The 15,020-nt window shown below is 51.2% G+C and overlaps 1 protein-coding gene and 1 long non-coding RNA gene across 5 annotated transcripts in view; one reads left to right on the top strand and one right to left on the bottom strand.

The window, feature by feature from the left end:
* The first annotated feature begins 6,517 nt into the window (after nt 1-6,517).
* LOC139178538 (uncharacterized) lies at nt 6,518-9,433 on the top strand. The gene is made up of 2 exons (XR_011562915.1): nt 6,518-7,947; nt 9,065-9,433. It is a non-coding gene; the product is annotated as an uncharacterized lncRNA (long non-coding RNA).
* Nucleotides 9,434-10,787: 1,354 nt separating this feature from the next.
* CRYBG2 (crystallin beta-gamma domain containing 2) overlaps nt 10,788-15,020 on the bottom strand; it is a 29,688-nt gene continuing 25,455 nt past the window's right edge. For 3 of the 4 annotated variants that reach the window (XM_019980634.2, XM_019980641.2, XM_070776000.1), the window contains 5 exons: nt 14,378-14,517; nt 13,877-14,000; nt 12,310-12,468; nt 11,067-11,226; nt 10,788-10,970 (listed from right to left, as the gene is read on the bottom strand). In XM_019980634.2, the coding sequence (XP_019836193.2) occupies nt 10,882-10,970; nt 11,067-11,226; nt 12,310-12,468; nt 13,877-14,000; nt 14,378-14,517 (672 nt within the window). In that variant the 3' untranslated portion in view covers nt 10,788-10,881. Of the gene's footprint in view, nt 10,971-11,066; nt 11,227-12,307; nt 12,469-13,876; nt 14,001-14,377; nt 14,518-15,020 lie in introns of those variants that run through there. The other variant, XR_011562783.1, reaches the window with a different exon arrangement.

Genomic DNA, 15,020 nt, shown 5'->3' with positions numbered 1-15,020 from the left:
CAAAGAATCAGATATGACTTAGTGACTCAACAACCACCACAAACCCACCCCACAGAGTTGCCATGAGAATTAAACGAGACAATACATACTGAATACCTATCACAATACCCATACAGAGTAAGTTTTCAAAACATTTCCTGCTTTTAACTTTTGTTATCATTATCTCACTTACCATTATCTCATAGTCATCCAGCTGTGATGATCTGGGTGTCTTATGATTTCCAGCACCCACTTCCTTATAACTTGGCTCAACTACCAAAGCCCTTTATCTGTATGTCTCCAACTGCACTTATTAATATTTTCCATTTGACTCTCTAACCTACTGCTTTTAGGGGAGGGCAGGCTCCTTGAGGCATTCTTTACACACCAATTGGAAACTGAAAGGACCTACCAATTAATGAGCATCTTCCAAGTGCCAGATGCCAAAATTATGAGCTTTAGAGATGAGAAAACTGAAGCTCAGAGAAGTAAAGCAACTTGCTCAAGACTGTGCAGGTAGAAAGCAGAAAAGTGGATTCAAACCCAGAATTGTCTGCCTTCAGAGTCTGTGCTGTTTCTTGAAGCTCCCACTTTAGTAAAACAGGCAGGCAAAGATAAGTCAGGGTGCAGATGGTACTGGTTCATGGCTAAGGGAAGAATTCAAGTGGAAAGTGTGACTGGAAGTTGGAGGTAGGAGACCTCTCTTGCCGTGAAACTGCGCTCGGGAAGTTCTCTGAGGCTTAAGGTGTATGAAATGAGAAAGTCTGGGGCCCAGTGTTTTGGGGGATTGGTAGTCAGAGAATTAGCAACCTTATACTGTCACCTTGCTCATGTTCCTTCTGCTCTCAAAGGTAAGCAAGGACCGTCACTATGGGAGGCAGGGGCGCTGGCCTCATGGGCCCTGTTGTGCTCTGCCTCTCACTTCCGCAAGACTAGGGAGTGAGCTGGCGTTTATCCAAGCATCGGGGTTTACAACATACCTCCCTCCTTCCCAGGGCTGGAAGCCTGGCCTGAGATTCTGCAGTAGGCAGACACTCAGCAAATATCTAGTTCCTGTGAGGGAGATGGGAGCCCTCTAACCTGGCAGGCAGTTTATTATTTGTTAAAGAGAGAAATCAGAGCCTTATTGTAGAAGTATACATTTTCTTTGTAGAAACTTGGAAAATAATCATAGTCATCTATTGAGGAAACACGGGCAGCATAATTTAATAAGTCTATGGGGCTGGGCTCTGTCGCTTGAGGTGAAGTGGAGTGAAAACTGCCTTCAGTCGTGTCTGACACTTTGCAACCCACCCCCAACCCCCCATGAATAGGACCCCATCAGGATCCTCTGTCCATGGGATTTTCCAGGCAAGAATACTGGAGTAGGTAGCCATTTCCTTCTCCAGAGGATCTTCCCAACCCAGGGCTCAAACCCAGGTCTTCTGCAAATTCTTTACTGTCTGAGCTACCCAGGAAGCCCCGCTCTGTCACTCAGCTGGCTGTCTCTGCTCCAGTTACTCCACTGAGCCTCAGTTTCCATATCTGGAATAGAGATTCTAATCAAACCTACCTTGTAGGGTTATTGTGCAAACTAAATGTGTACAATTCCTCATAACATTGTTGTGTTACTGTTTTTAGAAAGCTGTTTTCCAAAAACAAAGTTATAAGAGTGAAACAAGAGTCTAAGCTCACCTAACAGTTACTTTTCTGACTTATATTTTTCTATCTCCCATCTTAGGTGGTTCTAGAAATCTTTCCAAGGTCTCCAGGTTCACAAAAGATTTGAGTGTTGGAAGGACATTGGAGGAAAATTTGTCCAGCTTCCAAATTCACCCAGGATTACCTCTGGATTTTCTGGGGTGGGGGCCACTTGGCCTCCTCTTAGCTCCATCCTGGGGTGGATATTCATTCCTCTGACAGTTGTGGAAAGGCCCTGGAATGGGAGTAGGGAGGCTCTTTCTGCGCCTGCTCCCCACCTGTGGGATGAGGAAGTAGACCCCAGCCCTGGGGTCTGAGGGTTCTGGAGGCCTCTATTCTTGAGAATAGACTGAGTACACTTTGCAACTAAGTCATTTCCCAAAGAACCCTTACCAGTTATGACCCCTTTGGCACTAAAGAGTTTATCAATTCCTAGCAGGTCAGGAGGGAGAGGTAAAGACTAAGGGAGAAAGAGGTCCTGTAAGTCCAAGCATTCCTTCACAATAAAAACCTTGTCGTCTCTCCCACCTTCCCCCTCTTCTCCACCCATATCACCGGCACCGTGGGTCAAGCCCATCCTAGCTCCTGTCGACATTTAGGACCTTCATATCGTATTATGTGTCCTGCCCTTCACCCTTCTCAATGTTTCAGAAACCATCATGCTCTCTACATTCAGGCCTCTCCTGCCAATGAGAACATCCTCCTTTGCCTTTTCCCCCTGGAAAAAAATCCCCTCCATCCTTCAAGAACTAGTTCAAACGTCCCCTCATTCATGAATACCCTCACTCCCCACAAGTAGAATTGTTACACTCTACAGTCTAAGAGCCCTGCTGCCGTTATAACATCCCTTATTCCATTTTGTGATTTTTTTTTTCAGTATGTGTCTCCCTTGCAGACTTTGAACTTCTCAAGGGAAGGGATCCTTACCCATCTGTCTTATTTGACTCACGGTAGGTGTCAACAAATGGCCTGAAATGAACGGCTGAACAAATGGATGGAGGCTTCCCTTGGAATGCGCACCCCTCTCTCTGTGGGGGTGAAAGCTGCAGAGCAGATCAAACTGTAATGTGAGACGCAAGCCCCTCCCCGCCCGTCCCCGCCCGTGCTCTATTCCATTCTGTCCCCGAGCTCAAACACATATTGTGCAGATGCCCATTGCGGGACTGCCCTAAGCTGGGCACAGTCATTAAAGAACACTGAGAAACTGGGATGGGGAGTCATCTGAGGTGTTTTGCATGCTCAGGTTCCTTTTTTCTTTGGTTGCACTGGGTCTTCCTTCCTGCACATGGGCTTTCTCTAGTTGAGGTGAGTGGGGGCTACTCTTCACTGCGGTGCGCGGGCTTCTCACCGCAGTGCCTTCTCTTGTGGAGCACAGGCTCTGAGGCCCGCAGACTCAGTAGCTGTGGTGCGAGGCTTTAGCTGCTCCACAGCAGGGGGATCTTCCCAGACCAGGGATGGAACCTTTGTCCCCTGCACTGGCAGGCAGATTCTTAAGCACTGGACCATCAGGGAAGCCCCCCAGGTCCCTCTTGTTCTGCACAAACACTCCCTTTGAGTGGTCTTCCCTGAACACTAACCTACATATGTCCTCCCCTCATTTCTCTTTCTTCTCACTACCCTTTTGACTTCTTCATAGTGTTTATTGAAGTCTTAAATTACCATCATGGTTAATGTTTTCTCCTTTCAAATGGGCTTCCCAGGTGACTCAGTGGCAGAGTCTGCCTGCCAATCCAGGAGATGCAGGTTCACTCCCTGGGTCAGGAAGATCCCCTGCAGAAGGAAATGGTAACCCACTCCAGTACTCTTGCCTGGGAAATTTCATGGATGGAGGAGCCTGGCGGGCTATGATCCATGGAGTCACAAGGAGTCGGACAGGACTGAGCACACACACACCCAGATGTCAGTTCCATAACATCAGGGGCTATGCCGCTTTTTCCCCCACTTCTGTAGCCCCAGTGTGTGCAGTACCTGGCACACAGCAGATACTTAACAACTAACTATATTTGGCTATAATATTCTATTATCATTTTCCACTTTACTAATTCTCTCCTCATTTGTGTCTAATCTGATGTTAAACCTATTCACTGAGTTCTTAATTTCTATTATTATATTTTTAAGTTCTAGAATTTCCATTTGGTTCTATTCTATAATCTATAGTCCTTGGTCTTGTCTTCTATATATCTGAATATACTAAGCATTATTAGTTAAAAGCTTGGTTGATAATTCCACTATCTGGATTTTCTGTGTAATTGTTCCTATTATTTATTGCTCCTCTTATTTTTTGTTTGATTTTTGATCATGTTGTCTTCACTTTCTATGAGGGGTTGGGCTGTTGTTTCTTGTTCATTTGTACTCCTCATGTATAACCTTTCATGCTCCCAACCCAAAGCCTAGTGGAGGGCGGGGGAGTTTGCCAGGGCCCTCCTTTCTTAGCAGGTCTTGAACTGCAGTTTTCTCCCCCAGCTCCAGAAATCTGTGGAAAGCTCTGCACAGCTTCTCAACTGTTTCTTCCGGAAGGAGCAAGTGCTTTTAGAGGAAAAGCAGCCCCAAGTGAAGGGCTCACATCTTTATTCCCCTTAATTCTTTTCTTCATTGGTAACTGCCCAAATATTTAGTCTGCTATTGCCCCATAATAAGCATTTATTGACCTCATGAATACAGGCATGCAAGGCTCAGAGGTAAGGTGTGATCGCCTTGTATTCACTTATTATTCAGCTGGCCCTGACACCTAACTGCCATATTCTGCCTTGTGCTGAGTTAGAGAGGTGACAAGACCTAGAGGGACCTGGTCTTGGGTCAAGCTACTAGACAATATTCTTAGCAGATACAATCTTTAGAGCAGTGGCCAACAGAAGGAGCTCTTGGAATACTGAGGAACCCCCTCCCTTTGAAGGAGTTTCTAGCATCAGGGAAATGGAAATGTTCGCAGAGGAAGGGGCTTCTGAGCTAAGTCTTCTTTTTTTAAATATTTATTTTTATTTACTTATTTATTTATTGGCTCACCAAGTCTTAGTCGTGGCATGTATGATATTGGATTTTTGTTAAGGTATGCAGGGTCCTAAAGGAAATCACTCCTGAATATTCATTGGAAGGACTGATGCTGAAGCTGAAGCTCCAATACTTTGGCCAGCTGATGCAAAGAACTGACTCATTGGAAAAGACCCTGATGCTGGGAAAGATTGAAGGCAGGAGGAGAAGGGGACGACAGAGGATGAGATGGTTGAATGGCATCACCGACTCGATGGACATGAGTTTGAGTAAACTCCAGGAGCTGGTGATGGACAGGGAGGCCTGGCGTGCTGCAGCCCATGGGGTTGCAGAGAGTTGGACACGACTGAGCGACTGAACTGAACTGCAGGGTTTTAGTTGCAGCATGCAGACTCTCAATTGTGGCATGTGGGATCTAGTTCCCTGACTAGGGATTGAACCCAAGCCCCCTGCATTGGGAGTGAGGATTCTAAGCCATTGGATCATGAGGGAAGTCCCTTGATCTAAGTCTTGAAGAAGGAATATTATCAGATAAAACAACTGAAGGGCTTTCCTTAAAGAGAAAACAACTTGGGTTGTAAAAGAGCCTGGGGCAACTAGAGATGCAAGATGGGTGTGGCTGTGGGCTAGGGTGTGATATGCATAGAACCCAAAACAGAAGGCTGGGGAGAAAGGAAGGCCTTTGAATGTCACACTAAGGAGTTTAGGCCTGATTCCTGGGGGAGATAGGGGCTATGGACTGAGATTTCCCAAGTCAGGTTTGGAGAAGGTGTATGGTAGGGCAGGAAAATCTAGAGACAGCTAGGTTCTCTCTTTAGCTCTGCATTAATCTGCCCTTCTTGGGTCCTCAATTTTCCCATCTGTAAAATGGGGGTCTCTCTAAGCTCTTCTAAGTTTTGCAACCAGGGTTCTGTCTATCCAGATGGTGTTAAGACAGAATGAAGCTGCTCAGAGGGCAGGAGAGAAGTCTGAAGCCCCACTTCTCCCAGGTACTAACAGACTCCAGACATCCCTCCAAGTCACAAGTCCCAAACTCTAAAAAGCCTTCCAGCACCCACCAGATTGCCCAAACACTAGCAGCTCAAGCTCAAACAACAGCAGAGACTCAGGATGTGGAAAATGAAATTTCTGGGGTTTGTAAGAATGTTTTTGCAGATATGAGCTTGGCATTTAAGTATCGTCACACGAATCCGCAGCATGGAGAAAGGACCCAGGGTTTAGCCTGTCTTAGCTGCCTCTTTGTAAGAGGAGAGAAGACCGCCCGCCCAGTGGGATGGAGCCAGTTTCAGCAGGGCAATCTTAGGCTTCAACCTGGGCCTCTTGTCTCCTGGGGCCAGGGCCCTTCTGGCATCTGCTGCCTCATGGACTCTCACCCACCCACTTGCACCAAAGGCAGCCAATGTGGTGAGGTTAAGGGTCAGGAGCTGCCTCAGGTGAAGGAGCTGATGGGGGTGAGCCGTGACAGGTGAGGCAGGCTTATCTATTGGCGTGGGGAATTAGCTCAAATAGTATGGTGCTCGCTGAGCATGCAAGAGGTAGCAGGATCGATGCCCGCATTCTCCAGTTTGGGGCCTTGTGGCTCAGCTGGTAAAGAATCTGCCTACAATGCGGGAGACCTGGGTTTGATCCCTGAGTTAGGAAGATCCTCTGGAGGAGGGAAAGGCTACCCACTCCAGTATTCTGGCCTGGAGAATGTCATGGACTGTACAGTGTCACAAAGAGTGTCACAGAGTCGGACACGACTGAGCGACATCCACTTTTGGTGGCAAGTAGTGGAGGGCTCCACCCACTTCCTTCCCTCCCACCTCCCCTCCCCCGGAGCCTCAAGATTCCTGCCCCTTCCTTTTCACTTCCTGGCTTTCACCAGCCTGACTTTCAGGTTTTTGTTTGTTTTTTTCCTTCGTTTATTTTTAGCCAGGGCTGGAGGCCCTAAGGGCTCACTCAAGTTTTTCTGAGGCTTGCTACAGGAGGCCCAAAACCTTAGCAGGGAAGTGAGAGAGGGGGATTTCTTTTACTACCGGGCATGCAAACGAGACACAGAATAGACTAAGGAAGGGAGGGTGAGTGAAGCTGAAGCTGGGCTACAGAAAGGACTCTTGGGTCCTCTAGGAGGGAGCCAAGCAGGGAATGAAGACTTAATCGGTAACTTCTAGGACAGCCCCAGAGGTTACATGCATAGCTGCTGCTTCAGCAGACCTGGATGCAATCCCACCTGAAACGGGCTCCTCCTTTTATTACCTTGGGCAAGTCACTTAATATCCAAGCCTCAGTTTCTTCATCTGGAAAATGGGGGTAATAATGGAACCTGCTGCAGAGTCCCACTGAGAGAATAAAGTGAGAGGATGTATAAAGAATAGAGCACTGTTCAGGCATCTTTGTGATTCACCCTGTCCCCTAACCCCTGGCTGGGACTTCACAGACACCCCCACCCCAAATCCCTTCCCCTGCAGTTTAGTTAACTCCTGGTCCTCCACTAGCCTTCTTCCCATCGCTCTGAGACTAATACAGACACCCATCTGCTGTTTTCTTTATCCAAGTCACAAGATGCTAGGTCTTAGTAAACTTCAGAAATAACCCACTTCAGTCTTCTCACCTGAGGCCCGGAGGAAATGGGCTTAACTAGAAGCTAGGTTTCTGGGTTCCTGTCACATTTCACCTTCATTTTCACAGAAATCTACATACCCCACTTTTCATGCTCCCCAAGCCTTTCTTCTCAATCTTGGAATGGTCCACAACCTTACTTTGAAACCTAAATTTATCCCAGCTTTTCCTCCTTCAGCGCCTATCCCCTGCCCCAATCTCCTTTTAATAATACCATATTTTTGTAATTCTCTGGCAGTTCTTTCAGAGAGGTACAGTTTCTGGCCCCGGGTCCCAGAATTGATAGGTGATTAAACCAAGATTCAATCCCCATTCTGCAGGACTCCGAGCCCAGGGCCCTCTTTACTGCCCCCCAGCTGCCTCTGGGTTTGCCCACCTCCCATCTCCTGGGATGTGCCCCAGTTCCACTCCAGAACCGTCTGTCACCTGCCAGAGCTGTGGAGCTGGGGCCTGGCATCCTCAATCGCAAGGTCTGTAGAAGAGCAGCAGTACCCACCCCACCCCAGAGGCCCTCCTTCCTTTCCCTCCACCCCGCCTCCCTGCTTTACCCTCCTTCAAAAGCAGCCAAGCCCAAAGAGGCCTGCAGACAGCCCTGAGTTCATCTCCAAAAGCTGCTACCAAGAGAGCCGCGGAGAGCCTCCCAAAATGAAAGGCTTCCTCTTCCTCCTCTTCACCATCAGCCTCCTGATTATGATTCAGGTAAGAGCAGCCCCCTGGAGTCCCTGGAAGCACCACCCCAGGCTCCTCAGACCTCCCCTTCCATGGGAACCAAGGCCTCCAGACGCCTAGCTCCCAGTCTTCCAGTTCTTCTGGTTAGGGTCAGACTGTTGGAGGGTTTCCGCTGAGCATTGCTGCCTCTGGTACTTGAGGCTGGGGCACCCTGACAGGGTGCCAGCATACTGAAGCCCCCAAGGGGTGTTGTGGAATAACAGAGGATGAAGAGGCTTGGGAAGACAGCCCTGAGTGACGATGGCATCAACCCACAGGGAAACTGGGGAAATGGTCCTGTTGGGAGGGGGGCCAGGGAGAGGTTCAAATGGAGCCTGATGGAGGTAGCAGGGAACCCCCACCCCAGGTGAGGAGCCTGAGTGTTTGGCAATGCTAAGATAGAAATCTCCCATTCCAGAAACAGCTAGAGTCTCAAGATCAACTGCTATTCCAAGAGGTGGCTTTGGCAGCATCTCACATGCTAGTCGGTAGAGAAGGGAGCCATCGAGTTCTCCATCGAGAACAGCCTGATCAAGCATTAAGGACACCTTGGTCGCCATCAGAAACAGCTTAATCTCCATCAAGGGCAGCTTTAGTTGCAGGGTGATCAGGCTTTGAGAACAGCCTGATCACCATCTGGCCATCTCTTTGGGGGAAAAAGCCACACCCTCCCTACCCCCACCCACCCACACGCTACCAAGCACCTTTTCTCCAGCCCAGTCTCATGTGACCTCCCCCACGACTGTGATGGGCTCTTCTTCCCATTCACTAGATGAGGAAACAGGTTCAGAGAGGCTAAGGCCCTGGCTGGGCTATTAAGGTCAAGGTCTGGGGCCACAGATTTCCCTATCTCCTGCATACTGGAGGTGCGGGTGGCCTGGTGGACGTGAAAGAAAGGTTCCAGGGCACATAGACTGGGGACTGCCTCTGACCCTGCCTGCGTCATGGCCCGAAGCAGCCAGCCCTCCCCACAGGACCTCGTGGCAGAAGTCACGACCGTTGGGACAGGGAACCAGGGGCTGCAGTCTGGGGGTGGGAGAACTGTGTCTCTGAACAACACACCTGAGACTCACCCCTCCCCGGGCTTGCCCCACTTCTCCTCTTGCAGATACAAACTGGAGTCCTGGGAAACCATACCATCAGCACCTCCAAGAAACCCCGAAGTGGCTCCCCAGCCTTCGGCAGCCTGGCCGGTGGCAGCATCCTTTTCTTCTTGACCAACACCCTCATCCAGCTCTTCCACCTCACCTGAGGTGACACGCCCCAGCCCTCATCCCATCCCCCCCGAGATGGCGGCCATCATCACTAGCAGGAGAAGCACCCCCAATCCTTGGGAGGCACTGATGCTAGAGATGAGCAGTTTGTAGGAATTGACGGGCAGAGCTTGGGGGGTGCCCATGGCCAACACAGGGAGGTTCTGACATGGAGGAGGAAGCACCACCCAGCCGGGGCTCAATAAAGCTGTTGTGTACTTGGAGCAGGGTCCTACGTGTGGTCACTGGACATCACCAGACCCGAAGAGCCAGCACCCAGGGGCTGCCTGTGTCCCCATCAGCAGGAGAGGTGGCACCAGGCAGCTCCCACCCCACCTTCCCTGCCCCAAAGTCTGGAAGCTGGGGCCCTACCCGTTTGGATCCCCTTGAAAGAACCCAGCCCAGAACCTGCTGTAGTCACCCTCTCTTTAGTGGCATTTGGTCACTGGTCCCTGGGAGTTCAAGAAGGGAGGTCCCAGAGGACCCACACGCCCCCACCCAGACCTTGGGCATCCACAGTTACAGAGGCAAGTCCCCCACTGCAGTACCTGAGTTTCTTCAGAACAACAGATTCAGAGAGAACTGCCCACCCAACCTCTAGCGGTTCCCTCACAGCCAGCCTCCTGTCATCACGCCTCCAACCACAGGGGACTGAGAAAGGTGAAGAGGCTGCTGTCCAGTTCTTTCCCACGTACCCATGGGTTAGAAGGCAGGAAGGACATACAGCTGCTCTAACCACTTGTACCCCTCTTGGAATTGGGATCAACAGAGAGGGAAAGGGACCCTGGATAAGCCCCCATCTCTGCCTCTTCCCGGAGGACCTCGGCCAAGGGGCCAAGTGTCTGCTAGATTGAAGGACTATGTCCTACCCTCTCTGAGCTGGGTTAGGAACCAAGACCCCCTGTCCAGGCTTATCTGACTGAGATCAAACCTTTAGGGCCTGAGACCAGGGTTGGGAGAAATTGAGAGGAGCCCTGGTGGGTGAGGCCCTCTGGGGTGTGGCTCCCACTTGCCTCTCTCGCCCGGCCCACACTGCCCCCATCACACTGGACTTCCAGGTTTCCACCCCTGAATTTGTTTGCATCCCTCTGCCATCCTCTAGCCCGGCTGACTCCTCATCCTCCACATGGCGGGTGAAGATTCCCTCCTCCGGGCAGTGGTCCATGCCTTGTGCCTCTAAATGGTTTCACGCCCTCCCCTGTGCCCGCCTCCACTTCCTTTCTTAGCCTGTCACTGAATGTATCACCCTACCCGTTGGACTCCTCCACTGGACTGTGAGTTGCCTGAGCGCAGGGACCAAGGCTTGGTTTATGTTTGTGCTCCCAAAGCCCATGTTCCCGGAACACATCATTTGGGGGAGGGGGGCAGCGACAAGATCAGGCTTGGCAGTCAGTCTGGTCCCAGGGCTCCCTCTGGTGGCAGAGGCAGGCCTTGCATCTGAACGCCAGAACGGGAAGGAGGGAAGAAGCAAGTCCATCTGAGCCTTAGGCAAGTCAGAAGGCAGGTGAATAAAACCTCACTCCTGCCACCCACCCCCGACCCCAAATATCAAGGTGCAGCGTCAAGGATACCTGGGAGCATAGTATAAAATAGTTTATGTTACAACAAAAAACCCTATAAAAACATGTCATCCCAGGGAGAGCCTCCAGGGCTGGGGGGTGGCAGGGAGGCTTCAAAGCACATGGACAGTCCAGATCTGGGACGCCCTGTCCTTGGCCAGCTCCCACAGCACTGCGTGGTCCCGGTCGTAGCCCCGGCCACCTGCGGGGGATGGGGTAAGAGACGGGGAGATGGTCACAAAGAGCTAGGGACTCCACTGCCCTCAAGAGCCTTCTCCCACACACATGCCCAACTTACCTTTCACATCTAGGATCCGACCTTCAAACATCTGGCTGCAGATGTAGCCCAACTCACTGATGCTCCATGTCTGGCGGGGCAGGCGGCTCTCAGCCCACAGCACCACCTTGGAGCCTGTGCTGGGGGGGCCAATCACCTGCAGGCTCATAGTGGGGGCCACCTGAGGCCCCCAGGAGGTCGTCAGGCACCGGCCCTCCCCCAGGGACTCTGCCAAACCTAAGACACCTTTGATACACCCAGCTTTGAATTTCTGGCTCTCGTGGACTGTGACTCTGGGCAAATTTCTTGATCTTTCTGAGCTGTTTTCCAGGGGGGATGGTTGTTGAAATAGTTCTGGTTCAACGTGAGAAACCATCAAAGAGCTGGGAAAATATGAACTCCTCCAGGAAGGCTTCCATGACTGACTCTTGAAGCACAGGCTGTAGCAGCAAACTTCCACATACTTACTGGCTATGTGACTTTCAGCCAGTTACTAAACTCTGTGCTCTGGTTTCCTCACCTATAAAACGGAAGTATAATAGGACCTGCCCTCTAGTGCCCTCTAGGGATTGCATGCGATGTTCACGTGAAGACATCATGATGTTCACAGGAAGACATCTGCATGGTGTCCCCTCCACCGCCACTTTCTCAGGAAGGGCTCCCCTTGTCAGAGATACTGGTATTCCCTATTTTCCTTTTTTTCATTTATTTTTCCTCTATTGCACTTTTCAGCACCTAGGGCTCATTGAAGCCATTTCTTTCTCTCCCCACTAGGAAGCAAGCTTCAGGAGGGCCGAACACCTGGTGGGTGTTCAGGAAAGATTTGTGCAGTGAATCTATAATTTCCTTTTGGCCATGCCTCATGACTTGTGGGATCTGATTTCCCAACCAGGTTCAAGCCTGGGTGCCTGGCAGTAAAAGCCCCAAGTCCTAATCACTGGACCACCAGAGAATTCCCGAATCTATCATTAATAATAGGACCCAGATCTGTCACAGGTTATCAGAGCTGGGAGGTCCCTTAGAAGCCTCTGGTCCCGCCCCTTTGTTTTGCAGATGAGAGACAGACCCAGAGAAGAGCCTGAACTGCCCAAGGGTCCGCAGCCTGCCTTCTCCAACTCCCCAGGGTCCTGGTGTCTGTATCTCTCTGCCTCTCTGGCCCAAGACTGGCTCCTGTTCCCGACTGAGCACAGGCTGGGACTCCTGAAGGTGGGCTTGTGAGGGTCTGGGGGCCCTGGTGTCACTGTCCCAGCCCCTAAACCCATACCTGGTTCTTCAGTAGCCCATCCTCGTAGAACCAGATGTTGCTGCCTCCGGCTTGGGGCTCAGAGACCACCACGCGGCCCGCCTTCATGTCTTCCACGTGGTCTGGCACAGTCAGGAATCCCCCCAGTGCCGCATTCCAGAGGCGAAAATAAGCCCGGCGCTGGTGAGTTGGGGGAGTCTAGAGTCAGGGCTCTCTGGGCAGGGATGCTCCCACTTGGGCCCCCAGTGCCCTCAACTCTGGACCCTCTAGTAACCCGAGCTCCCAGGCTCTCCCTCCTGCCCCAAACCGACCTGGACCCTGCTTCTAAGTCACTCCTTCTTTCTCACACATATGCCGAGGGCACACTCACAGCACATACCCACACAGTTGTACATCTGTAGAGATGCACACAGACACACTGGCAGCTACACCCCAGATCCACATGGCCACACAGGAGGACGGCAGACATAGACACAGGGACACATGCCAGCAGGTACACTCTTTGCTCCCCCTGCTGACTTCACAGCAGGCACTCAGGTTTGCTAAAAGTCTGGAGAAGAACCAGACAGAGGAACCAGACAGAGGAACCGGGGCGGACACTGGCTTGGCCGCAAATCACCCAGGGGTCTTGGGTGGAGGTGACAGTAATAACGGTAATCACAGCCAGTGTCTGTTGACATTCCACACTGTTCTGAGGGCTTTACAGCATTATTCAATTCTCAAAACAGCTCGATCATACATATCACCCCCATTTTATAGATGAGGAAAACTGAGGGCCATGGAGGTAAACCACTCGCAAAGATGGTAGAGCAAATCCTTGTCTACTTGTCTGGGCCTTTATTTCTCCATCTGTACAATGTGAGGGTTGGAGATAATCTCCAAGATTTCTTCTAGCAATGATGTTCTACAAGGGACCGTACAGGTATCCTCACACGAAGACACATGCTTTCAACAGTGTCACAAGTACAGCCACACACAGTCACAAACACACTCTCACAGATGTACAGGTTTGCCACAGACTGCCGCCAGAGGACACACGCATACAAACGCCATCATGAACACGGAAATGCCCTCAGACGGGTGCACACACACACACACACGCACACGCCCTGTGGCCAGGCCTCCACACACATGCCTTCATTGCACATAATTGAAACACAGGTCCAGACGCGCACTCACAGACACACAGAAACATAGGTACAGACACTGCGTGGCAAAGTGAGGCGTGCTCGCTAATGGGTGGTACATGAGATAATTTTCAGGCTTATGTGGATAAGCCTTCTTGTTTAAAAAGTAATGGTAATGTGTTTATCAGTGTCTATTAAGGAAAAATCATACACACACACATCAAACCCACGATCTTATGGACATTATTCCTTAGGATAAAGATAACGTTAAAAAAGAAAAAAGTGAGTTGATTTAGAGGAAAATATTAAAGACGTAACGGTTCAAGAGGAATCATAGTAGGACAAAAATTACGACCAAAGTACATAAACACTGAATTTGGGAAATGTGGGACACGCGCAGACAGACAGACACACAGCCAGACGGGCTGACCCAGATGTGCTCAACCCGCCATGATACCCACCTGCTTGATGGGGTAGAGGGAGCCCACCCGCTGGGTCCCGCTGTATGTCAGCCAGTTGGTGATCTCACAGCTGCCCACCAGCCACTGGCGGCCCCGGAAGTCGCTGTGCTCGCATAGCACCCAGCTGGACCCAGCGAGCGCCAGAGACACAGCGAAGAAGACAGACAGATAGACAGGAAGGAGAGGAGGCAGGGCCGTCAGGACGATCTCCAGCTCCCCTTCTCTCAAGCCGGGACTCCTTTGCCTGGGGTTCGGGCCCCAGGAGCGGGTGGAGAGGGAGGCGGGAAAGGAGCCCTGGGGTTTGCAGGGCAGAGTAGGGTCCTGGAGAGGCCCCCCAGGCTGGGGTCCAAGTCCTGAGGGCCAGTGAGTCTTCCCAGCCTGCACTCCTTCCCCGCTCCCTCCTGGCTTAGACAGGAGTGGAAGGAAAGTGGGGGAAGACCTGGAGACGCCCGATCCCCCCTCCCTCACTAGTAGCCCCCCACCTCCCCTTGACACACTCACACGCCCCCCTTGATCCGCACGGACAGCACATGATTGTTGAAGCCCTCGGCCTGCAGGCTCCGCACCTCCCCGCTGAGCTCAATCTCCTTGCCCTCGAAGCACTCCAGTCCATACAGGAAAATGGATGGCTCGGAAAAGTACTGCAGGCCGGGGGCCACAAAGAAAGGGTGAGGCCATAACAGCCCCACCCTCAGCACCCCCTCCCCCTAGTTCCAGATGCGTGACTCCTAGGGCAGTGTTTCAGGCTCTCTTCCTCCTGAGCTGCACCCCACAGGGCCCCTGACTCCCGGACACTGCTGGGGGTGCCCACATTGTCAGATGCAGCCTGATCTGGATGGGCACCCCTCGCCTTAATACTGCCTCCCTGGTAAATGGCACTTCTAAGAAGAGTAAGAATAAGAATCCTGGTCATTATAACATCAGTTCACGAGTATTCAGGGCTGACCAACTCACCAGATTCTGTGCTAAGAGCTTTTCTTGATCTCATCAGAACTTAACAGCCCTAGATGTAGGTGCCATGATTATCCCCACTTAGAGGGAAACTGAGGCTGGAAGGAGGAAACCACTTGCTCAAGGCCCTTACAGCCAGGCTCCAGAACCAGGTATGTTTTCCGAGCCCAGCATGGAGTTGTAAAGAGCATGG

This window comes from Bos indicus, chromosome 2 (assembly GCF_029378745.1).
Source record: "Bos indicus isolate NIAB-ARS_2022 breed Sahiwal x Tharparkar chromosome 2, NIAB-ARS_B.indTharparkar_mat_pri_1.0, whole genome shotgun sequence".
Classification (NCBI taxonomy): domain Eukaryota; kingdom Metazoa; phylum Chordata; class Mammalia; order Artiodactyla; family Bovidae; genus Bos; species Bos indicus.
The sequence above is the reverse complement of the archived record's forward strand: the minus strand, read 5'-3'. Positions and strand labels throughout refer to the sequence as shown.